The 25,682-nt window shown below is 43.3% G+C and overlaps 1 protein-coding gene across 4 annotated transcripts in view; it reads left to right on the forward strand.

Annotated features, from left to right (window-relative positions):
* Positions 1 to 8,709: 8,709 nt before the first annotated feature.
* The window catches only part of USP31 (ubiquitin specific peptidase 31), a 75,813-nt gene continuing 58,840 nt past the window's right edge, over positions 8,710 to 25,682 (forward strand). For 3 of the 4 annotated variants that reach the window (XM_019921870.3, XM_019921871.3, XM_073792213.1), the window contains exon 1: positions 8,710 to 9,489. In XM_019921870.3, the coding sequence (XP_019777429.1) occupies positions 8,869 to 9,489 (621 nt within the window). In that variant the 5' untranslated portion in view covers positions 8,710 to 8,868. Of the gene's footprint in view, positions 9,490 to 25,054; positions 25,201 to 25,682 lie in introns of those variants that run through there. The other variant, XM_019921872.3, reaches the window with a different exon arrangement.

Raw genomic sequence — 25,682 nt, forward strand, 5'->3', positions numbered from 1 at the left:
CTTTCTTTGCCTAGAAAACTTATTTTCTTTCTTCCAAACCCAGCTTCACCCTCTGAGGCAAGAACAACATCTTGTTTATTCTAGCCCTTATTTTACCCTTGCATTATAATTTCTCTGAGAGCCATTAGGCTTCCCAACTTCACTCACTACATTTTGAATTCTTAAAACATAGGAGCCACATGTTATTTGTAATTGTAAGTTTTTGGCCATTTTATCTCTGCCTATAACACCTCATCTCCATACTACATTTCCTATCCAGTCAACTCCTATTCATCCTTAAAAACCCAGATTGACTAACACTTTCTAAATGCAGTGTTCACTATCTCCTCCCCATTGAGGTATTAACTTCCTCTCTGTACTGTCACCAGATTTCATTTGTATTTCTATGGCAATGTCCAGGTGTTACAGTGTAATTCATTGGATGGTATGTCAGTCTTTGAGGGCAGGGACTAAGTTAAATCATCTTTGCTTTAGACCAATTCCCCAGAACCAGACCCCAAGATGAGAACTCATGTGTAAGTGGTTTTTAAGGAAGAGCTCTTACAAGAAACTCATAAGGGGTGTGGGGAGCAGATAATGGAAAAGGAAGCTGTCAAGAAAAGATGGAATGGAGCAGGGTCTTGGAAAGGGAACTTTCATCCGATCCTGCAGGGAGCTCTTGACTGTAAGTTATGTCTCAAAATTTGTGATGATGAAGGTGGAGAAACTGGCTTCCATACTCTTGCACGCAACCATCGTTGGCCAAGGGCCACCCCAGGAGACACAAGCCCCCAGCACTTCCACTCTCTGCGTGTGTAAATGAGGCCGTGCCAGTAGCCCAAAGACAGCTGTCAGAAGAGAGTCACAGGTGCAGCCATTCAAAGCAAAGCACACAGCTGGAGGGCTGGCACACAGAAAGGGTAAAGGATCCCATGCATCTAGGTGGGGCACCAACAGTGTCGGCCAAATCCTGGAGCCTAGTGAATGTCCTTACAAAGAAGGAAGGACTGGGGGAGAGGGGAGGCCGTTGCCATATCTTGCTGAAGATATCATATCTTCCTAATGATAAGAGAGTCACAATGGAAGAATATATTTAACTCACTTCAATGGTTCTGAGTCAAAAAAAGAAAATAGAATCTTAAGATAATCCTTGTAAGATTGTGCTGGCAAATTGGAAAACATGGGTGATTTTCTAGCAAAATAACATGACTGAAATTAATCAAGAGGAGAAAATTTAGACAGACCAATATTAAAAAACTTTTTATTGAAGTATATTTGATTTACTATGTTGTGTTAATTACCTCTGTACAGCAAAGTCATTCAGTCATATATATATATATATTCTTTTTTAAAATACTCTTTTCATTATGGTTTATCCAAGTATGTTGAATATAGTTCCCTGTGCTCTACAGTAGGACCTTGTTGTTTATCCATTCTGTATATAATAGCTTACATCTGCAAATCCCAACCTCCCACTCCATCCCTCCCCCAACCCCCTCCCCCTTGGCAACCACCTGTCTGTTCTCTATGTCCGTGATTCTGTTTCATAGGTAGGTTCATTTGCATCATATTTTAGATTCCACATGTAAGTGATATCATATGGTACTTGTCCTTCTCTTTCTGACTTACTTCACTTAGTATGATAATCTCTAGTTGTATCCACGTTGCTGCAAATGGCATTATTTTGTTCTTTTTAATGGCTGAATAGTACCCCACTATATATATGTACCACATTTTCTTTAACCATTCATCTAGACAGACCAATATTAATGGATGGAAATTACAAACTATTTCAAAGAACTCCCTGCCCTACCAGATCCAGACAGTAAATGGGAGAATTCTTACAACCTTTGAAAACACATTATTTAAATTGTTCCAGAGCCTGAGGAAAATAGGGACGCTTTTAAAAAGCATAATGTCCCTTATGTCTCCTGGGGTGGCCCTTGCTTTTAAAAATCTGGTAAAGCTGAAATCTGCTGAGGGTAGCGTGCACACACACACAGACTGCAAGCTGGCTTTCTTATAAAAATAGATTTAAAATTCTATGTGAAATGGTAGCAAGTAGATAAAGCAATACATTTAACGCTATCAACAAGACACGTCACATGAGCAGGTTGCAGTGGACATTTGTCATTTTTGGCTGCCCAGCTTTGAGTAGTCTTCCTTTTGGAGGGAATCTCAAGATGAATGGGAGGCAGCTCTTTCTCCCACTATGTGGTCCTCTCTCTTCCTAATTCCCAGCAGCTAGTAATCAGATCTAGGATTTAGCCCAACCAAATGGATGCTTTCACTTTGGGCTTAGAATTTTGAAGGTATGATAGCAAAAGTTCAAGGCAACCAGAAATTATTCAAGATTATTAACATCTGGTATAGCAGAACCAAGAGTCCAGCAGTATGGCTGCCACTGTTCAATGGCGGTGCCAGCTTTGGTGGCAGCAGTGTGTCTAGCTTCACCAGTGGTGCCAACGATGACATGTACGATGTTTAAGGCAGCATCTTCTGGTGCAGGGTCCTGACTATGTACTGTCTTCCTTGGTTTCCCAAGTCTGATTCTGAAGCTCTTCTGACAGTTCTGTGAGCTGTTTGATATCCATCCTTCCAATAAACTCCCTTTCTGTTTAAGTTAGCTGAAAGTAGTTTATATTGTTTGCTACCAAGAACTTGCGATGAGTATACAGGTCAAAGGATATAAAAGCATATGCTCATTTCTGTTGGTGCCCAGAGGCATCTGATAAGATTCAAGATCCATTTCTGATAATAACACTTTCTGAAGTAGAAATAAATGGATACTACTTTAATGCAATAAATAATATATATCTCAAACCAAAAGTAAGCAGCATGCTTAATGGTGAAGCATAATGTCAGGAACAGCGCAGGCTTTCCCACTCTCACTGCTATTACTTAACAGAGTTCTAGAAGGGCAATTAGACAAGAGAAAGGAAAAAATGAGGTACAAATATTTTAAAGGAAGAGGCCAGGTTACTATTTCATGCATTGATATTAATTCCTGAAAAACACAAGAGAATTAACTGAAAATTATGAGAAACAACTAAAGTACATCAAGGTGGTTGGTTACAAAAATAATTTTGTCCTAGAGATAAACAACAGAAAATATAACAGCACAAAAATATCCCATTCATAATAGCAAAAAACAGGAACAAACTTATTAATGTTACACAAACCGGTGGAAGGAAACTGTAGTACTCTGAGGGACGTGGAGAGCCGTTTTCTAATTTTTAAAATATATACTTTATTCTCAGGTAAGAAGATAAATATTATGATGATGTCAATTGTCCTTAAAGTAATCTATATAAATAATCCCCCCAATAATTAAATCCATCTGAGAGAATAAGTGAACAGCCAATAAAATACTAGGAGGCATTGCCTTACCAAACATTTCAATATATTCTATATATTATCATGGAATATAAAGACACATCAATGAGAAGAGAATTTTTAAAAACGCTAAATGTATGTGGAGTTTAATATGTGATAAAAAGTGGTATTTTGAAGCAGTGGAAAAAGGTTAGATTAGAAAAAAAAAGGTGCTGGGACAACTAGCTAGCCATGTGAGTGGGGAAAAAGGCAAGATCCTTACCTCATTTCCTTCACAAAAATAAATTCCAGGTGGAACCAACATTAACAGTAAGAAAAAGAAAAAAATACAAACCATAACAGCACTAAATGAAAAAACAGATGAGTATTCTTTTTTTTTTAATATATAAATTTATTTATTTGTTTTTTGGCTGAGTTGGGTCTTCGTTGCTGTGCGCGGGCTTTCTCTAGTTGCGGCGAGCGGGGGCTACTCTTCGTTGCGGTGCACAGGCTTCTCATTGCGGTGGCTTCTCTTGTTGCAGAGCACAGGCTCTAGGTGCGCAGGCTTCAGTAGTTGTGGCTCACAGGCTTAGTTGCTCCACGGTACGTGTGATCTTCCTGGACCAGGGCTCGAACCCGTGTCCCCTGAATTGGCAGGCAGATTCTTAACCACTGCACCACCAGGGAAGCCCAGATGAGTATTCTTATGATCTTGGAGTTCCTAAGCATGTTAAAAAAATAAATAAATAAAAAAAGAAAGAAATCTTTATAGAAAAAATTGATCAATCTGACTATATAAAATAATTTAAATTCTCTACTTGATATAAAAATACTGCAAATATGGTGAAAGGTAAATAACCAAATGAAATTGCATAGACCAAGGAATAACTCATATACAAAGTACTTTCACTGATCAATATTTATAAAAGAAACACACCAAAGAAAAAATAAGCAAATGATGTGTACAGGTAAATCACAGCAGCAAAAATACAAAGTGCTAACTAAAAGGCATTACTAGTCATTTTCTTGATTGCAAACAACGGAAACTGACACTGGTTAGTTTCAGCAATAAAGAAATGTATAGGAAGCCTATTAGGTTAGCTCGCAGAATAAACAGAGCTGGAGAAACAGGCTTGGACAGAAACACAGGTAGGCAGACACCAGTAAGAACTTGCCACTAGAGCAGCCAGCTGGACACTCACTGCCACCATCACTGGCACCGCCACCACTGGACCTTCTGCTGAGTATAGAGCCACTAGATTCACTAATTATCTCCAACTAAGCTTGTATCTATACACCCAGAGCCAAGGTCCAGGTGGGAGCATCTGACTGGTCTTTCTTAGGTGATCTTCCTGGGCTCTAGCTTCCAGGGGTGGGAAGGCAAATACTTTCTCCCCCTCCCCTGCTCCGTTTTCATAATAGAGTTTGAATTGCCCTGCCTAATTTTGTATCCTCTTCAAAAAGGAAGTCTGTTTAGATGTTGGATGGTAGAAGACCAGAACATGTTGTTCAACTTCACTCCTACAGATAAAAGTACATTAATACGCCATCTTTTTTTCATTGTATTTGCCAATGTGAAAAAGACTGAAAAACTCAGTACTGTCTAGGGTTTGGGTAATGTGCACACCCCATTCATCGTTGACAGGATAAAACCTTTCTGGAGGTGAGCTTGACACAACAGGTGTCAAAATATGAAATTTGCATACCCTTTGGCCCAAGGTGTCAGCTTAAGGAGATAGTTGCAGGGATGGACCAAATTTACATCACGACACTACTCACTGCACTGTTGTTTCTAATTTGCGTTTCCCTAGTTTGGGGGTAAGGGGTGGGTATAGAGAGCAGAAGATTTACTATAGAATGTTGTTTGGGGTGGGTCTTAAAGAAAGACCATCTGAGCGCTCCAACTAGGAATCCTTTTCCAAGCCTGTTCTGGTCAAGCTGGGAGAGGATGGCTTTGGAGCTCTTTGGGGACCAATAAGCCTGGAGTGGAATGGTAAAAGGGGCCCGATTTGGAAGAGGGTTCATATGTCTTATTAAGGATTTCAGATGTTGTTTATACTGCTGCCAAATAATCAATATGCTATACAATGGCTACCTTACTAATTATCCAGTAATGGGTAAGAGGAGCGTCTGTTGGGTTGAAGTCTATACCTTAGGGCAAGTGACAGATTGTAAGCTGACTTCCAATATGGTAAAATTAGTGTCATGACTGAGAGGTGCCAAGAGAGCCTGCAGAAGGGACACCTCCTGGAGCAGGTGACACTTAAGATAAGACTCTAAGGATGGGGAGTGCCCAGGGAAAGGTGTCTGGCCTAGAGAATATATCTTGAGCAAAGGCCCATGGGTCTGGATCAAATTGCCTGAGAGTGTGGGGGAAGAACAAGACATTCCATAATGCTGGACTAGAAGCAGTGATTGGAGGATACTCCCATGTGAGTAACATCAGAGGGAACCGTATTTTACTGGACTTTGGTGACCAAGGAAACCAGCCTCCAATTACTGCTGAACTATAGCAACTACATTTTGGATTTCAGCTACATGCTGGTGGGAAAAGGTGGGAGTGACAACCAGGTGGTATGGGCTAGGGGAGGGGGCAATGTTCAAAGGGGCGTGGTGAACCATAGCTTGCCCCTGCTGTGTGGTGGTGCTAAGGAGGTGCTAAGGTGCCCTAATTTCTTCAAAGCACATGATAGCCACGGGATGCTGAGTAGCTGGCTCGGACAAGCGAGGAAAATGGAAAGGAGGGCCCAGGCAATGTGGTCATATTTTGCCTAAGGCTCCAGTATAAAGACGAGAGCAGGGTGGTAAATTTCCACTGGTCTTTGACCACTCTCCGTTTTAAAATTTAAAAAAAAGAACTCTTGTTAATACCCACTGTCTTCCAGGCATGCATGTAAAGGAAGGAATGATGTTCTGGAAAGCAGCTGTCAGGACAGTCACGTGGACAAGGTGCATTGGTGGAGAAGGCCAAGGATTGTTTGCAGCAGCTAAAAGAAAACCCCATCTCAACCAATCCCAGATCTGTCCTGGGTTTGAATTCCCCAGTTCTAATTAAAGTGACTCAATGTCTCAGTTTGGGTTCCCCTTAGATCAGAGCCTGAGACAAAGACCTGGGTGCAGATAGTCTGTTTGGGAGGTGATCCTGGAAGCAGGACTGAGGGAGTAGGAAGACTGAGACAGGGAAGTAAAGAAATCTAGAAAAGGGAGCATTATTGAACTGGTTACTATGGAGGGCAACTGGGGCTCAATCTTGCTGGAGAATCTGTGAAGAACTCTGTTGGATGCACCCCACAGTTGTCCATCCAAAGGATAGGAGGCTGGGATGTTTTTCCACCTGCTGATACTTCCCACTGGTTGAAGGTTGCCCCTGCTTAGGGGAGGGGGCTTATTAATTCCACTCCACCTACTGAGTTCCCTGGCATTAGGGAGAGTCCTCAAGCAGAAAAGCAAAGAAACAGCAGGCTTTTGAAGTGGCGGGGGTGTGTGGGGGTGTGGTGGGTGGCTGCCACACAGCAATGGATTACACAGTTTATAGCTGAGGCTGAAATTGTAGATAGGCTCAGGGCATAAGACGTGAGGGATGAAAAGCTGTTGCTATGCTCAGTTTCCTTCTAAGACAGTTTATTCATTCAACCAAACATTTATTAGAGCCATGGTCAGTGCTGGGCATCTACGGTCAGCAAAAGAGACCTAATCTCTGCCTTAAGAGCTGACAGTCTTTTGAGGATTTTGAGCAAGTGTGACTGGTGCTATGGACATGAGTCCAAAATGGAGAAGTGCTAAAATAAATAAATAAATAAAGGCAGCATCGGGAAGCAAACCTTGGGGGCTAACTCCCAAGTCAGATTGAAATCTACAGAGAGACCACAGCCCCAAGACCCTTCCCATATACTAGAAACAAGCAAGCAAGAAAACAAACCAACTTTCAGCATAATGGCTGAATATTGTGATAAAATGTTGTCAAACTGTTAGAAATTTCACCAAAAGCTCTTCCTTTTCTTGTCCCTTCCTCCGCCACAATTTCATATTTGAAAAAATTTAAACACGTCTGCAAGGTGATTTGGGGACTAGTGCAAAGAATCCACTGGGTGTCAGCATAAGGGTCCTGCTTACTACGGGGTGGGAGGTCAGAGGCAAAAGCCATTTACTTTGAAATACGGTGTAAGGTGGGATTTATGTTTTGAAAAGAGGAAAGGCTCTCCTTTCCCTGATTTCTCCGTTCTGCAGTAACCAGGACTCAGGCGAAGGGTTAGCAAAGAGGAGAATCTACAGAGAGGAGGTCATAAACCAGTGGATTTGGCAGCACAAAGATGTACTTTTTTGCACTATTTTCTTCTTTTTTAATTGAACCAACATTTAAAAATAGGATTTCCACCTTCTCTTAAAGAATCAGATGATCTGAGCCCTCATTTCTGCATGGGAACAATTGGCTGGAGCTGAATGGCAGCCACCCCCTTTAGAAGGATGTTGATTTGCAATTTGCCAGAGTCCCTGCCATTCCTTATATTCTCCGCAACACTAAGTCACTTAAAGTAATAATAGTATGATTGAAACACCAGAATTCTTCATTCACTGATAGGACCACCTGATATTTGTGGGTCTGTGACCTTTTGTTTAGAAGGCAAGTCGAGGGGCTTTGAAACATACTAGGGTTTGAAATGGGTAAGAGTCTACCAATCTCAAAGGAATTGAATGGAAGATTGAAGGAGAGATTGCATGCTTAACGCAATGCTTGTAACGGCGGCTATTACCAGCATCCACTAACAAGAGAGCACACAGAAACCCTGTTAGTTTCACACTTCGTCTTACTCCCAGCGTCTAGGACCGTGCTTGGCACTAACAGTAACTGTTGAATGAATGATGGTAGAGCTCAGGGGGGGTCTGAAAAGGAAGGTATTCTGATAATATAGTTTCACCGCGACCCCAAAGTGCCGCCTGGAAGACAAGCCTGGCCGAAACGTGCCAGGCTCTGCGATGGCGTTCGAGTGGGCAAGCAGACCATCGGGGTCCCTCGGGAGCCTGGCGGGGCTGGCTTGCCCAGGATCGGTCAGGGCCATGTCCATCACCTCTTCCAGAGTATGGTAAGGGGGCGTCCTGATTCCTGCACTTTCCCAAGGCCTCCACCATCAGATAGGTCAAGACGGAGTCCTACGCCGGGGCATCCACTACCCAGCGCTAGCCCAGCGATACCCCGCGGCGCCTGGACCTTGACCACACTAGACATGGCCTCCCTCGGGCTTCACGGAGCAGTACCGCGCCCGGAGCCGCCAGTCATCGCGTCTGGCTGGGGAGGCAGCTCCGTTCCCGGAGTCAACATGGCGGCCGCGGCGGCTTCAGCGCGGGGCGGGGGAGCTGGGAGGCGGGTCACGTGAGCGGCCCAGCTGGGCGGATCTCGCGCGCTCCTGCCCGCCCCGCCGGCCGCGTCTCGCTTGCTAGCTCCGCGGCGCTCTGAGGTGTGCGGGGCATCGAGCCCCCCGTCCCGGTGAGGCGCGGCGCGGCGGGATGCGGCGGCGGCCGTGGCGGGGACGCGGGCCGGGCGGGCGGACGCGGTGATGAGCGTCAGCGGCCACCGCCATGTCCAAGGTAACGGCGCCCGGGCCCGGGCCGCCGGCGGCGGCAGCGGGCGGGAAGGAGAAGCGCTCCTTCAGCAAGCGGCTGTTCCGGAGCGGCCGCGCGGGCGGCGGCGGCGGCGCTGGGGGCCCCGGGCCGGCCGCGCCCTCCTCGCCCTCGTCGGCGCGCTCGGTGGGTAGCTTCATGAGCCGCGTCCTCAAGACGCTGTCCACGCTCTCGCACCTTAGCTCCGAGGGCGCCGCCCCGGACCGCGGCGGCCTCCGCAGCTGCTTCCCGCCCGGGCCCACGGCCGCGCCCACGCCGCCGCCGTGCCCGCCGCCGCCCGCCTCGCCCGCGCCGCCCGCCTGCGCCGCGGAGCCGGTGCCCGGGGTGGCGGGGCTCCGGAACCACGGCAACACGTGCTTCATGAACGCCACGCTTCAGTGCCTCAGCAACACCGAGCTCTTCGCCGAGTACCTGGCGCTCGGCCAGTACCGGGCGGGGCGGCCCGAGCCCTCGCCTGACCCCGAGCAGCCCGCGGGGCGCGGCGCGCAGGGCCAGGGTGAGGTCACCGAGCAGCTGGCGCACCTGGTGCGGGCCCTCTGGACCCTGGAGTACACCCCGCAGCACAGCCGCGACTTCAAGGTGAGCCCCTGGGGCACCCGCCTGCCCAGAGCTTCCTTCTCCGCTTCCGTCGCGGCCAGAGGACTGATGCTCTGGTTGCCTAAGGAAAGAGGAGCGGGCCTCGAGTCCGGGCAGATGGCGCTGATTGCGAGGAACAGTCATTCACTCATTCATGCATCGGGCATTTGTAAGGGCTTGCTACGTGGCGGGCCCTTTGATGGGCACAGGGGAGGGATGGGACAATGGGCAAGACCGTCTGCCATCCTGGAACTTACATTCTTGGGGGTGGGAGTGTTGAGCTTGGGTTCAAATCCTTGTTCTGCCACTTACTAGCGGTGTGACTAGCGGGCAGGTTACTCTACCTCTCTGTGCCACAATTTCCTCATCTGGTACCTACCTCATAGGTGGTTGTGAGCTGCTAACAAGTTGATATGTTGGGTTGAACCCTATGAAGTTACCCACTGTTGACCGTTCTGACTTACAGATTGGCATTTTTATGGCGTTCAACCTGGTATGTAAAATGCTTCCATTGTGTGCAGTGCTATGAGTATTTGCTGCCATTATTATTTTTAGTATTAAAAACTTTAACAAGTTAAAGAGGTGGTACCAGACAGTGGTTTGAAGGAAGTAAAACCTGGTGATGTGACTGTTGTGCTGGTAGGGTACGTTACGTGGGTTAGGGTGACTTCTCGGAGGAGGTGATGTTCTGAGACTTGAGTAACCGCAGGGAGGGCCAGCCTTGAGGAGCTCAGGGGAAAGCGGTTCCCAGGTGTAAGGCAAGTGTGGACACCTTGAGACGGGAAAGAGCCTGGTGTACTTGACCCGCAATGTAGCTCCGGGATGGGCAAACTCTTTCTGTAAAGGGCTGCATAGCAAATGTTTTAGGCTCTGCTGTTCAAGATGCAAACTCGAGGATATTAAGTAGATACGTATATAACAAGAAAAGACACATTTCTACACATTATTGCCTAAAATAAAAATGTTATAATAGGGGCTTCCCTGGTGGCGCAGTGGTTGAGAGTCCGCCTGCCGATGCAGGGGGCGCGGGTTCGTGCCCCGGTCCGGGAAGATCCCACATGCCGCGGAGCGGCTGGGCCTGTGAGCCATGGCCGCTGGGCCTGCGCGTCTGGAGCCTGTGCTCCGCAATGGGAAAGGCCACAGCAGTGAGAGGCCCGCGTACCGCAAAAAAAAAAAATGTTATAATAATTGAGTACAATATTTTGTAATACAGGTCTACTAATGAGAAGCATGGGACTCTTTTTTGGGAGAGTACAAAGTTTAACTTAATTGGAGTTCAAAATTAATGTTCCCTGTTGTCAAATTGATTACAAGCATTCATCTGTCCAAATCATTCGTAGCTCACAGGCCGTATAGAAACAGGCAGTGGGCTAGAGGTGGCCTTGGGTCCTTGTGAGTGCGTGAGAGCTGAGAGAGGAGTGTGAGTGGTGGGCTGGGGCCAGGTGGTGTAGGATCATAAATTTAGGCTGTAGTACTAAGGAAACGGGCTCTTACTCTAAGCAAAAGGGGAAGATGATTTGAGATTGTATAAGGGATACTTTTAGGTGGGAAATGGATATAAATAGAACTAAATAGAATGAAATCACACAATAAGAAAGTTAATTCCTTTTCTGTTCTCTTTCTCTCCTGATCATGCCCAAGAGAAAGTCTCAGCTTGGTGGTTAGCTTGTCTTTAACACCTCTTGCTCACTCCCCCACCTTTTTTTTTTTATTTGTTTATTTATTTTATTTATGTATTTTTTGGCTGTGTTGCGTTGCCCCTGCTGTGCGCGGGCTTTCTCTAGTTGCGGCGAGCGGGGGCTACTCTTTGTTGCAGTGCGCGGGCTTCCCATTGCAGTGGCTTCTCTTGTTGTGGAGCATGGGCTCTAGGCGCACAGGCTTCAGTAGTTGCGGCACGCAGGCTCAGTAGTTGTGGCTCGCGGGCTCTTGAGTGCAGGCTCCGTAGTTGTGGCGCACGGGCTTAGTTGCTCCATGGCATGTGGGAACCCGTGCCCCTTGCATTGGTGGGCAGATTCTTAACCACTGTGCCACCAGGGAAGCCCCCCCTTTTTTTTTTTTTTAAATAGAGAATAAGCTTCAAGTTTAGAGATCTGAATAGGTAACAGTAGCTAGAATTTAATAAGGTTATGTCTTCATTGGATTTGTCTTTACATTTGTCTTTTCTAAAATAAATTTATTTATTTATTTTTGGCTGCATTGGGTCTTCGTTGCTGTGTGCGGGCTTTCTCTAGTTGCAGCGAGCAGGGGCTACTCTTTGTTGCGGTGCGCGGGCTTCTCTTGTTGTGGAGCACAGGCTCTAGTTGCACAGGCTTCAGTAGTTGTGGCACGCAGGCTCAGTAGTTGTGGCTCACAGGTGCGGGCTCTAGAGCACAGGCTCAGTAGTTGTGGCTCATGGGCTTAATTGCTCCGCAGCATGTAGGATCTTCCCGGACCAGGGCTCGAACCCTTTGCATTGGTAGGTGGATTCTTAACCACTGCACCACCGGGGAAGCCCTGTCTTCTATTTATGGCAAATGGTACTGGCATTCCATTGGTGCTATGAAGTTTCTTTCTAAAATACACTTATTTAAGTATGAGTAAATGATTTGATTAAAATATAAATTGGTCAGCTATCTAAGGGAATCAGCTTGGTTGAGGACCTACTGTTTTGCTGAGGAACAACACTGCCAAGGTCCACTCCTCTCCTTTTAATACATTTTACTTACATGTTATTTATATTTATTTATGTTCTACCCTGTTTTTCTCAAAAAGAAAAAAATGGTTGTTGTTTGATCTTGGAAATTTGAATGGAAATACTTGACTGGGATAGGGACTGGAAAAAAAGAGATTCATGTCAGAGATCTCAAAATAAGAAAGTAGGAGGGAATGGCAGCCAGCCAGCTACTATCGGTCTTTTTCTTTTTGCCTATACGTGCCTGCAGGTAGCCACAGCAGTTGCAGACTTTTCAAGGTCACAGCCTAGTGTTTTAAGTTTGGTTTTCCATTCTTTTCCAAAATGTGAAAATCAATTTCTACAGCATTTTTGTATGTGGACATTTCCATTGCTTTTTAAGAGATTGTGTTTACTTTTTTATCAATTAAAAAGCTGTAACAGAATTGGGTCAATAATTCTAGAAAAGCATGCTTTGGCAAAGTTGAACAGGTTCTTAGAGGCCTTTTTTTCCCTGAATTTTATTTTATTTATTTTTTTATAGAGCAGGTTCTTATTAGTTATCCATTTGATACATATTAGTGTATATATGTCAATCCCAATCTCCCAATTCATCACACCACCACCCCTACCCTGAGGCCTTGTTTTTAAAAAATGTAATCTTCTGAACCATTAGTAGATTTCACTTTGCATTCATTCATTCACCTCCCTCTGTTGAAGGTTTATTCAGTCAGTTAGGAATGCGTTCAGCACCAGAAAGAAGCAGCCCTAATGATGGTGCCTTAAGCAATAAAGATGTTGAATTAGCTCACCTGTAAGAAGTCTGGAGGTAGGTGGTTCTAAGGTGGTGCAGTGGCTCTATGGGCCCAGCTAGGACCCAGACCATTTCTGTGTTTCCATTCTGTTGTCCTTAGCTATCAGTGGCCTTTTGTCCTTAATGTTTGTCACCTCAGGGTTTTCTACCCAGTCAAGCCAGGAAGTCATTAGGGAAATAAAAGTTCTTCCAGAAGCCCCCTCAACAGGCTTCTACTTACATCTCATTAACTATACTCATGTCGCTTGACCACCCTGGCTGCCGTGGAGGCAGGAAGGTGGTGTTTGGGTTTTCCTGCCTTAATAGAAGAGATGAGTAAAGAAGGGGATTGCCTTGTAGGCAGCCCACCAAGGTGCTTCGCCTACCATGTGCCAGGCACTCTCACGTGGGAAGACACCGCGCCTGCCTGTGAAGCACAAAGGAAGTTGAAGCACCGAGCAAGAGGATGCGGGCTCACCAGTCACCTCGCCCCCCTCACCTGCTGGTGATTTGATATTCGAGGCAGATACTCTTCTCTGCTCTTCTTGAGCTCACATTCAGCCTCAGAATCCTGTTGAATTCTGGGCTACAGACAGCCCCTACCAGTTGGCAGAGGAGATAAAACCAATTTGCCATGTTGAGATAATTTGCCTTGAGGTCTCAAAAAGCACTTAGTATGTCTTTGCATGTACTTTTATCGTCCTAAAACTTCTTCAAGTTCCTAACAATTTTGTTTGTAAGATTTTCAATTCGGATTCTAACCACATTGATTTCAGCTTTAGGAGCTTGCCAGGTAAACGGATTTTTGGTTTTGGATGAGCCAGATGGTTGTTATGGTTGGATTTTCGTTTTCCAGAATGAAAGACGTTGACTGGTCCAATCTTGATAAGCTTTAAGAAACTTCTCTAGCTGCCACTTGTATCTTTTTCTTTTTTTGTGCAGTCCTTTTTCTCCTGCTGATAGAGTAGCGGTTGTCAACCAGGGCACTTTTGCCTCCCCTACCCCCTCACTTCTGGGGACATTTGGTGATGTCTGGAGACACATACTTGGGTGTCACAACTGGGGTGGGGTGCTACTGGCAACTAGTGGGGAGACTCCAGGTTTGGGGCTAAGTGTCATACAACATGCAGGACAGTATCCCTCAGAAAGGATAATCCAGCCCCAAATGTCAGTAGTGCTGAGGTTAAGAAACTGTCGGAGGAATGTTTTGAACTTCCTTAGTGCAAGTTTTCCTTACTTTCCCAGCCTTTAATGGTTATCTTGTTGCTTTTTCTTCTCTGTGTTTGCTGCAGCACTAGAGTAAAGGTTGGACTTTACTGGCAGGATCCTTGGATCACTGTCTTAGTAAAACTATGACAGTAAGTAAATCATTTTGAAACCTGAATGCTCAGTATGCTGTTGTAAGAGGAAATAAGCCTATTGTCCTAACTTTAACAGGATGCTAGCTTGGGTGCTCCAGGTTCGTACAGATGCTTTCTGATTTCTAGTACTCAGTGCCCTTTTGCAGCAAGTGAAAGATGGAAGGTCATCTTTCAAGTAACAAAGATGGGTTTTATAGCAGCAGTTTTCAAACTGTGCTTCCAAAGAACAACTAGAACAGAGTGATCTACTGATAAAAGAAATGTGGGGACTCCTTTCAAATTTGCAGGAAAACAAAAAGTAATTGATGAATCAAATTTTCTCTCCCACATGTTTTTCCTTGAACTTTGGTGCCTGGTGGTGCTTATTTATTAGTGAGAGTTCTTGGGTTACAAAGGGAGTATATGTGTGTAAATGAGTAGTGGCAGACAAGCCAGCAACCAGGGGCTTCCGCTGGCTCAGTTTCACACCTTACTTTGTCATGGACTCATGCTGGGGAGCTCTGATTTTATGCTGCAGACCTATGATGAAAGTTTTCCTCGTTTGTATGAAGCTGTTTAGTATGTTGACATTTCACAATGGTTCCCAAGAAGTGATCTGATTTTAGGGTGTCCCTCAAATTAATTTGAAAAATAGGAAAAAAAAATGAAATAGTGTCGGTCACATTCAGATTTGTGATGGTATTAAATAGAAAGTATGTGTCCTCCTGGTCTGTTCTCTTGTCTGTCAAATGCTGTCAGTTCTGTTTCAGTGAAGTTCCACATCTTTGAAGAAGGGCGGTGAGAGAATCATCACATTTTAGACTTGGAAGGAGATGTGGGTGAAATGTGAGTGGTCCTCAGCCTTTCTGGATGCGGAAACTAAGGTTCACCTGCTGGCTAGAGGCTGAGGGAGCAGAACCAGAGTTCTGACCACCCCCCGCATGCCGATGCACGCACTGAGCCCTGGTTCTGAGGTCGTCTTATTAGCACAACCACTGAAGCGACAGGTCTCAACATAAAACATAAACAGGGAGGGTGGACGTGCTGAAACATGTAGCATTTTTTTCCTCTAAGTTTGCGGTGCTAAATCGTAGTGAAAATAAGGTCAGCTGCAGCTAGCTTTATATATGTGCTATTGCTCCTGAGACGTAGGCACTTTTGGAAGACTTCCTTAAAAAATTATCCTTTCAGACCATTTAAATGCATATATAAACACATCTTTTACATTGATGGGCTTATACTCTCCATAGAGTTCTGTAACTTGCTTTTTCCCTTATGCCCCTATACTGGACTTGAAAATATATCACGGGTAGCCATAGCTTTCATTGTTTTTTGTTAATACATCCAAGTCCACCTCATTCTTTTTAACAGTTGTATAGAAGCCCACTGATGGGTGTTTTGGTTGTATAAAATTTTTAACCATTGTAGCCAATCCTTCAACATATATTAAGTCTCCTTTTCTAAGGAGTGGGTCTTAGCTGTGGCGTTGCTGAGTCAGAGGGAACGTGCATTTACACTGTGGATGCACCTCACCAGACTGCCCAGCAAAAGCCTGAGTAGGACAAGACTCTGACCCATCCATGCTGCATGCTAGGGCCTCGCTGCTGACACGTGCTTCCTCTTTCAAGTGACTGCCCTATTCTTCAGTTTTCAAACTTATTTTCTTTCACGTAGGTCAGTTTTGTTCCTCTAGGTATGCCTATTCTCCACTCTTCTTAAACGTGTATGTCTCTCTTTCCAGACATGTCCACCTGATGTGTGCAGCTTCTTATCAGGTGGTAAAGGGGACTCATGAGAAGTGCAAGAAAAGCATTGAAGAGGACTAGTTGGGGAATAAAAATACACAGGACAATTATGGACTTTCATGTTTGCTGACTTAAACCACATTTACTGAGCAATTACTGTGTATAAAGGGACTAGTTTAGGGGAGAGGGTTGGGAATAGAGGATTAAGTATGACGATTATAGGACAAAGTTCTTGCCCTCAGAGAACTTACCAGTTTTATAGGGAAATTAAAAAAAAATTGTATTGACTGGGAAAGTTCAGTGGGAGTTCAGAGAAGGGTGAAATCATTGTGAGCTGAAGTGCAAGTAGAAGATTCATTCATTCATTGTTGGCAGTTAAGCTTCTACAAATTTATGAATTTATGGAGCTCGTAACTCTATGCCACGTGCTGTGCTAGTCCTTGGGTATATGGGGTAAACCAAAAGGTATGGTAATGTAAAAAAATGGTGCCAGGTCTCGTGATCCATTCCTTCTTGGAACTTTTATTGTTACAGGGGAGGCAGATGTTAAACACACACTGGTAAATGTGAAATTTAAAATTATTAGAGCTAAGAAGGAAAAGATAAGGTGTATGAGAGAGAATGATGGGTGTGGCCAGGCAGGAGTGATAAAATGTATTCAAAAGGCTCTGCAGGGGACAGGGCTGGGGGTCCATTTGAAAGTCTGACAGGCCTTTTTCATGGCTTAGAGAGCTAGGAGGGGTGTGGGGTAGATGAGGCTGGAAAAGGAGGTCAGGTAGGCAGAGGCGGGTCCTGTAGGACCCCCTTGTAGACCAAGATTAGGGGTTTAGATTTGGTTCTAAGAGCAGTGGGGAGCTGTTGCAGGTTTTAAGCAGAGTTCTGGCATGATTTCCTTGAAATGTGAAGTGATCATTCTGAGTCTGAATAGTGACTATAGACTGGAAGCAGGGAGGCCAGTTCGGAGGTTTTGCGAAGGTGGTGGATGGGATGGAGAAGCGGATAGATTTGATATGTATCTGGAGGTAGTCTCGACAGGACTTGCTGAAGGATTGATTCTGGGGAAGGCACTGAGGCAGAGGGGAGCAGCCAGAATAACGCCCTGGTGTTTGTTTTGAGCAAGAGAGTGATTACTGGTGCTGTGCACTTACTTGAGGAGCAGCAGTTCTGGGGGGGTCAGGAGTTCAGTTTTGGATGTATTAAATAGGACACTCATGAGATATCTGGTTGGCAGCTGGATAAGGAAGTCTGGAGTTCAGAAGATTGGGACTGACTAGAGATAAAGATATGGGACTCCTTGGTCTATAGGTGGTATTTAAAACTGTGACATATTGCTTGGAATGGGATTTGAAGATAAATAAGGCTTGGATAGTTAAGGGAAAGAGAGATGCCATTCCATATTGTTGGGGAAATATTCTGAGCAAAGGCACAGCCATGGCACATTGTCTAGGGTCAGGGAGGCCACTGGGCTGTCTGCTGTGTGCAATTGATTTGCAGAAGTTTTTTTCAGCCTTGGCACTGTTGACATACCTGGCATTATTGGCTAGATGAGTCTTTGCTGTGGGGGGCTGTCCTGGTGTATTAGGATATTGAGCAGTGTCCCTGTCCTCTACCCACTAGGTGCTGGTAGTACTCCCCTGCACCCACCCCAGTCATGATAATCAAAACTGTCTCCAGACATTGCCACATGTCCCCTGGCGAGCAAGATTGCCCCTGGTTGAGAACCAGTGATTTGGAGAGAAGGGCAAATAAATGTAGATGGCTGAGGAGATGAGAGGGGACAGATTATGGGTGCCCTTGAAAGTCTGTCACAACAATTTAGCCTTGAGGCTGCAATCAGTAGTGATTCAACTGAGGCTTTCTGAGCTGTGCAGACTGATTTGATGCAAAAAGATGTTTTAGAAAAATGGTTCTGATGGTGAGCAAAAACGAATCAGGTGGAGGAGAAAGTAAGTGCGTGGAAAGGGCAGTCACAGGTGTGACATGAGGAAAAGGAGGAGGAAAGGGTGAATCCAAGAGACATTTTGGAGGACATCGTGCCATCATTAAAGAGACTCCAAGAGATAGAGAGTAAAGGAAACACCGAGGTTTCAGACCTGGGTGATGGAGAAAATAAGGGGATATCTGACAGAGGTGGAACAGTCCAAAAAGGGCACTAAGGGCAGAGAAGATCATGAAGATAATTTGAACATGTGGAGTTGGGGGTCATAGGATATCTAAGGAGAGTCTTAATAGTTGGAAATATGGTGCAATTTAGAACTAGCTGTGTAGACTTGGATTCAGCTGCATAGAGGTGATAATTGAATCCAGGAGCATTGAGTGTGTAGTCAGAAGCCCAAGGCCAAGCCCTTGGGGGAAACTAAAAATAAGAGGATAGGAGGAGGGAGGGACTTCTTGGACTTGTTAAAGGGGCAGAGAGATAGGCGGAAAACCAGGAAAGCAGAGTCAGGAAACCTGGCTTATTTAGGTTGACTTCCTGCTCTTAGCCCTGAGTACAGTGTAGAGCTGCAGAAACGTCAGTTTATACCCAGTAAGAGGGGCTTCCCTGGTGGTGCAGTGGTTGAGAATCTGCCTGCCAATGCAGGGGACGCGGGTTCGAGCCCTGGTCTGGGAAGATCCCACATGCCGCGGAGCAACTAAGCCCGTGCGCCACAACTACTGAGCCCGCGCGTCTAGAGCCCGTGCTCCGCAACGAGAAGCCCGCACACCGCAACGAAGAGTAGCCCCTGCTTGCTGCAACTAAAGAATGCCCGCTCACAGCAACGAAGACCCTACGCAGCCAAAAATAAAATAAATAAATAGATAAATAAATTTTAAAAAATGCTATATACCCATTAAGAATCAAATTCAGGTTGATATATTGTAGTCATGATTCGTTAAGTCTACAGATTCATTGAGCACATTTTTGTGCTGGTCCTGTGTTGGGAGGCACTGAGCTGTGCCAGGATGACTGAGATGGTCCATGCCCTTAAGGAATGCAGGGTCTAGAAGGGAAGGCAGGGGTTAAGAAACAATTGCAGAAGGGTAGGATGAGTGCTGTGATAGAGGTATGTATAGAAGTGCTGTGTAGACCCCAGGGAGGGAAGGGAGGGTTGGGGGGGACTGGAGTCTGGAAGGATTTGGCCGGAATCCTCTAGGTGGATAAGGGGAGAGGTGGGAAAGGCCTTTCCAGGGCAGAAAACCCATCAAGTGCAAAGGCTTAGAACCTCAAACAACTTGGCTTATTCAGAAAATTTCAAGGTCTAGTGTGGTTGGAGCAGAAGGGCAGGGTGGTGGATGGGTTGGGGAGGAGGTCACTGAGTGATGCTTTGGGCGAGGTTAGATCTCTGGCTTTGTTCTTTGGGTGCCATGTCAGAGAATAGCATCTTGTGAGGGCAGCACCAAGGAATTTCAGACAGGCTTGTGGTATCATTGTCTTTTTCTTTTATTATTTTTCAAAGAATGATCACTCAGAGGCCAGGGACATTGAGGATGGGGAGGTGATGATGAGAGAGGGCAGGGGCAGAACTGGGGGGTTCAGGGAGAACAGAATATATCTTAGCCTCTTTGAGCCGGGTTACATTTGGGAAACTGAGGCAGCATAAAACTTTTCAGAGGTGCTGAATTCCACTTTAGGCATGTTGTATTTGAGGCCCATGGTAACTCATGGAGGAAAATATTCAGTAGTATAGGCTAGAGTTTCGGCTAGAGATTTTTATTTGTTATTAAACTCCCCTTCTGAGTTTTTAAAAATATCTTTCAAACCAGCAACATAAACTAGCACTAAATCTGTTATTTTGATTTGATCTAGTTAGGTTCTTTACACATTTGCAGGGGCAGAGCTTCAACTTGAACTCAGGGCAGTGTGATGATAACATTTATGCTCTCACTGTACTGAACACATTGCCTTGAAGTGCCATCAGTTTACATTTTTGTACTTGTCCACATACATACATATTTTACGTAGTTGCTATTATCCTGGCCAGGCCATTTTGTATTATAATTTTTTTTCATGCAACTTACAAAACATTTTTCCATGTTTCTAAATAGTACTCATAATACTGTTTAATGTTTACTGATACATATGGTATCATATTGCTAAGTGATAATTTAATCATCCAGTCCTCTTTTTTTTTTATTTATTTTTTTTACGGTACGCGGGCCTCTCACTGTTGTGGCCTCTCCCATTGCGGAGCACAGGCTCCAGACGCACAGGCTCAGCGGCCATGGCTCACGGGCCCAGCTGCTCCACGGCATGTGGGATCTTACCGGACCGGGGCACGAACCCGCGTCCGCTGCATCAGCAGGACGACTCTCAACCACTGCGCCACCAGGAAAGCCCTCCAGTCCTCTTTTATTGGGCAATTTCCCCCATACTCTTTTTTATTATAATGAACATGAATCATGTGTATAGCTTTTTGTTTTGTCATGTTATTTATTTAGGATAAGTTTCCAAACATGTTCTCAGAGCATCAGAAGCTTATGGACATCTTTTTGACTTCTTATTACAGAAAGTACAGCGCTGCTAGTTTGATCATAAGCTTCACCCAGCCCAGCGAATGGTGCATGTTGGATGCTCACAAACCATTTTTGGAATGAGTTGGATTTTATAATTTAAATTTGTTATTGTCAGTTTATATTCATTCTTTGCTCATTTGTCTATTGTCATTTTTTCCAATTTTTTGTTGTGGTAAAATACACGTAACATAAAATTTACCCTTTTAGTTGCTTTTAAGTACAGCTCAGTGGCATTAAGTACCTTCACTGTTGTGCAACCATCAACCACTGTCCATTTCCAGAACTTTTTCATCGTCCCAACCAGGAACTCTGTATGCATTAAGCAATCACTCCCGTCTAGTCCCTGGTAACCAGTGTTCTACTTTCTGTCTCTATGAATTTGCCTATTCTAGGTATCTCATATAAGTAGAATTACACAGTACAATACACAAAATCCTTTTGTGTCTGGTTTGTGTCATTTAGAATAATGTTTTCAATATTCATCTGTGTTGTAGTATGTTGCAGAATTTCATTTCTTTTGATGGCAGAATAATATTCCTTTATACGTATGTACTACATTTTGTTTATCCATTCATCTGTTGATGGACAACTGCATTGTTTCTGCTTTTTGGCTATTGTGAATAATGATACTATGAACATAGGCATTCAAGTATCTATGTGTGTCCCTGTTTTTAATTCTTTTGGGTCATGTAGTAATTCTGTGTTTAACTTTTTGAGAAACTGTCAAACTTTTCCACAGTGGCTGCACCATTGTACATTTCCACCAGCAATGCATGAGGGTTCCAGTTTCCCCACATCCTTGCCAGCACTTGTTATTTTCCATTTTTGTTTTCAAATAATAGCCATCCTAGCGTGTGTGGTTATTGTGGTTTTGATTTGCATTTCTCTAATGACTAATGATCATTAGTCATTAATGACTTAACTGATGTCTTGGACTGTCTTTTCAAGCAATAGGCTTATTGCCTGTTTGTATATCTTCTTTGGAGAAATGTCTATCCAAATACTTTCCTCATTTTTGAATTGGATTTTTTTGTTGTTGATGCTGAGTTGTAGGAGTTCTTTATATATTCTGGATATTAATCCTTTATCAGATATATGATTTAGCAAGTATTTTCTCTCATTCCGTGGGTGGTTGTTTCACTCTCCTGATAACTGTGATGAAGTCCAGTTTGTCTATTTTTCTTCTTCTGTTGTCTGTGCTTTTGGTATCATATCCAAGAAATCATTGCCAAATTTAATGTCATGAAGTTTTCCGTCTTTGTTTTTTACTAAAAATTTTATAGTTTTAGCTCTTATATATAGGTCTTTCATCCATTTTGAGTTAACTCTTGTATTGATGTATGGTGTAAGGTAAGGTTACAACTTCATTCTTTTGCATGTGGATATTTAGTTTTCTCAGCACTGTTGTTGAAAAGACTACTGTTCTTTCTTTGTTGAATGGTTTTGGTGCCCCTGTCAAAAATCAATTGACTGTATATGTGTGGGTTTATTTCTGGGCTCTTTATTCTATTCCATTGATCTATATGCCTGTCTTTGTTTCAGCACCACACTGTTTTGATTACTGTAGCTGTGTAGTAAGTTTTGAAATCAGAAGTTTGAGTCCTTCCAATTTGTTCTTCTTTTTCAAGATGGTTTTGTCTTTGGAGTTCCTGGAGATTCTATATGAATTTCAGAATAGGCTTTTCTTTCTGCAGAAAATGGGATTTTTATAGGGATTGCACTGAAATCTGTAGATTGTTTTGGGTAGAATTGTCATTGTAACAATATTGTCTTCCAATCCATGAACATGGAATGTCTTTTTTAATATTTATGTTGTCTTTAATTTCCTTCGCTTAAGTTTTGTAGTTTTCAATGTACAGGTTTTTCACCTCCTTTGTTAAATGATTATTCCTAAGTATTTTATTCTTTTTGATGTTATACATGGAACTGTTTTCTTAATTTCCTTTTTTGGATTGTTCATTGCTAGTGTATAGAAATGGAACTGGTTTTTGTGTGTTGATATTGTATCCTGCACTTGGCTGAATTCATCTGTTAGCTCTAACAGTTTTCTTTTGTGTGTGAGTCCTCAGAGTTTTCTACATATAAGATCATATTATCTGCAAACAGAGATAATTTTACATCTTCCTTTCCAGTTAGGATACTTTTTTTTTTTAGATAAAGCATAGTCGGTATACAATGTTGTGTTAGTTTCTGGTGTACAGCAAAGTGATTCAGTTATATATATTCATATATATATATTCTTTTCCATTATAGTTTATTAAAAGATATTGAATATAATTCTCTGTGCTATACAGAAGGACCTTGTTGTTTATTTATTTTATATATAGTAGTTTGTATTTGCTAATCCCAAACTCTTAATTTATTCTCCCACCCTTCCCCTTTCTCGCCTAGTTCTGGCTAGAAATTCCAATATTCTGTTGAATAGAAGTGGTGAAAATGGGCATCCTTGTCTTGTTTCTTCATCTTAGGGGAAAAGCTTTCAGTGTTTCACCATTGAGTATGATGTTAGCTGTGAGCTTTTCAGATATGGTCTTTATCATGTTGAGGAAGTTTTCTTCTTTTCCTAGTTTGTTGAGTGTCTTTATCATGAAAGAATGATGAATTTTGTCAAGTGCTTTTTCTGAATTAATTGAGATGATCGTGTGGTAGTTTTCTTTCATTCTATTAATGTGGCATATTACATTGATTGATTTTCATATGTTGAACCCCTTTTCATTCCAGAAATAAATCCTACTTGGTCATGGTGTCTCTTGGGATTTTTTTTTTTTTCTTGGGATTTTGAAGTTTCTTTTCTTTTTTAAAAAACTTTATAATAGCTCTTTATAGAGTGTAGATGTAAGGTAACACCTTCATTAAGCCTTGATACATTTGATATAGATACTTCTCTCAGACTCTTGCTCTTTTAGTTTTGTTAACTTTTATGTATTACAGAAGGTTTTAATGTTTTTGAACCTGTACCTTTGCCTTATTTTTTGTTATGTATAGCTGAAAAGTTAGGCTTTCATATAGGATAATTTTTCTCTTTTATTTTTTGTTAGTTTTTTCTTTTATGTTCTAAAATATTTCTCTTTCCAATAATTTGGAGTTTGGTTTAGTATAGTGCAACTGTAAAGTGGGGATTTATTTTAAGGTTTGAGATTTCCCATCTTGTATAGTACATTGAGTGGTTGAGAACCTGGACTGGGGAGCCAGACAGCCTGTGTTCCAATCCTAGCTGCAGCACTTATTAGCTATAGGTCCTTGGGCACTTAATTCTCTGGGCTTGGTTTCCTCATTTGTAAAATGGGGATAAGACTATATCTACCTCATTTGGTTGTTTTAAAAAGAAGAGAAAAACTTGGCTAAGGGACTGGCATACCGTCAGTGCTAAGTGAGTGTTAACTGGTATTGTTACCCAGCCTTGTTATCACACTGCTTATTTGTAAAAGTCTTCTCCATATTTAGAATTTTATGGTCTATTTCTGAATTGTGTGTTCTGTTTCATCAGTACTTTTATTGGTACCACATGGCATTGTTGTTGCCTGTTCTTTTCATGCTATTCTTTTTTCCCCCCACTGTGAAACATTTATTTTTCTTCTGCAATATTTTCTTCTGATTAAAACCAGTGCAGAAAAGTACTCAGTACCTTGGGTAAGAGATGAGCTATCTTGCTGTTCTTTTAAAGTTCTCCCGACAAATTTTAGAATCATTTTGTCAGGTTTCAAAAACCAATCCTGTGTGAATTTTAGTGTTAAATATCTACATTAGTTTGGGACAGATAACCATCTTTGCTGAATGTCTGCCTGTCACTGATAAAATTCATAACCTTAAACAAACCATAAACTAATAATAATGTTACAGTAAGAAAACCTGGTTGACTGATAAGTGAGGAAGAAATTGCAAGAGTTATTAAAAGAACTGCCTGTTCCCCCCAAAGATTACAGAATTGGATGGATTTATTCGTACATTTTTCCAAGGATCAGATAATCCCCATGTTGTATGACTGTCAAAAGTGTAGAAAAATTTCCTCTCCGAGGCAAAAGGATTCTGTTTCCTAAACCTGTTCATGTCTGTCTCCTCCATTCCACTGCGGGGCCCTCGAGGGCAGTGAGTCTGTCTTACTCAGCATTGTTTTGTTGGAGGTGCACAATGTATTGGTCCATCTGAACTGAAGATGCCACAAGCAAGGAAGGACAGCTTGCAGACCAGCCTCAGTTGTAAATGTAGATGTGCTGATGATGGGCCACTTCTCTTGTACACATGGGTCAGACCTCACTTGAGGACTGTGATCACGCTTAGGCTTTAAGCCTTGCAAGAGGAGGAGGGAAACTGGAGGTGGGTGGCATGCCTCAGTAACAGAATTTTTTGAGCATGTTGTCTGAAAATGGAATGAGATGCCTCACCTGAGTATTTTTATCATTGGACAAGTTGAAGCAGAGCCCTGGGTAGTATTGTAAAGGAGAGTTACACACCCCATAATAGATTGGACTGGATTCAGTTTATTTCTTTCCCTTTCCTTGTCTCCTGCTCCTTTCCTCTGACTTTTGAACATATAAAAAATGTACATTTGAAGCAGAGTTGACAGTGTTTGGCAGCTTTACGTGAAGGGTGGATAAGATGAGGAGGTGAAAATAACTTCGAGGTTTTGAAACAGGGTGTCTTGGGATGGTGTTCTTCACGCCTGGAAGCACAGAATGGAAAACGATTCTGGAGGTGAGTGGATAAGTTCAGTTTTAGAGAGCTCACATAGTATTTGAACATAAGAGCCCCAGGAAAACTTGTTTGTTGTTGTTATTATATTTGTTGAATGTCTCTCATATGTCAGGCAGGCACTGTGTAAAGTGAATCGTTTTAAGTTTTTGGTGAGCCATGTAGAAATGTGCCGATCTGGTCAAAATGTGGAAATCTCTCTTAAACTGATACAGATGTAGTAAAAAAGATGCTTGTGCTGAGTTACAGATGCTTATCCTGAGTGTTTTACATCTTAGGTGTTTTACATCTTCCTTTGTGTGGCTTGAAGTTTTTAGTTTGACTCTGCCACTTTTGTTTTGTTATTAGTGTGTGGTTTGGTGCATTTTTCCTGTCCCCATCTATACACTTGTCACAATGAGGGGCTGCTAAATAGGGCAGTGTTCTCTGTTTGTGTAGTTCCCCACAGCTGTTTCCTATAGTGAAGACTCAGGAAAACAATGACC

Source organism: Tursiops truncatus, chromosome 15 (assembly GCF_011762595.2).
Source record: "Tursiops truncatus isolate mTurTru1 chromosome 15, mTurTru1.mat.Y, whole genome shotgun sequence".
NCBI classification, from domain to species: domain Eukaryota; kingdom Metazoa; phylum Chordata; class Mammalia; order Artiodactyla; family Delphinidae; genus Tursiops; species Tursiops truncatus.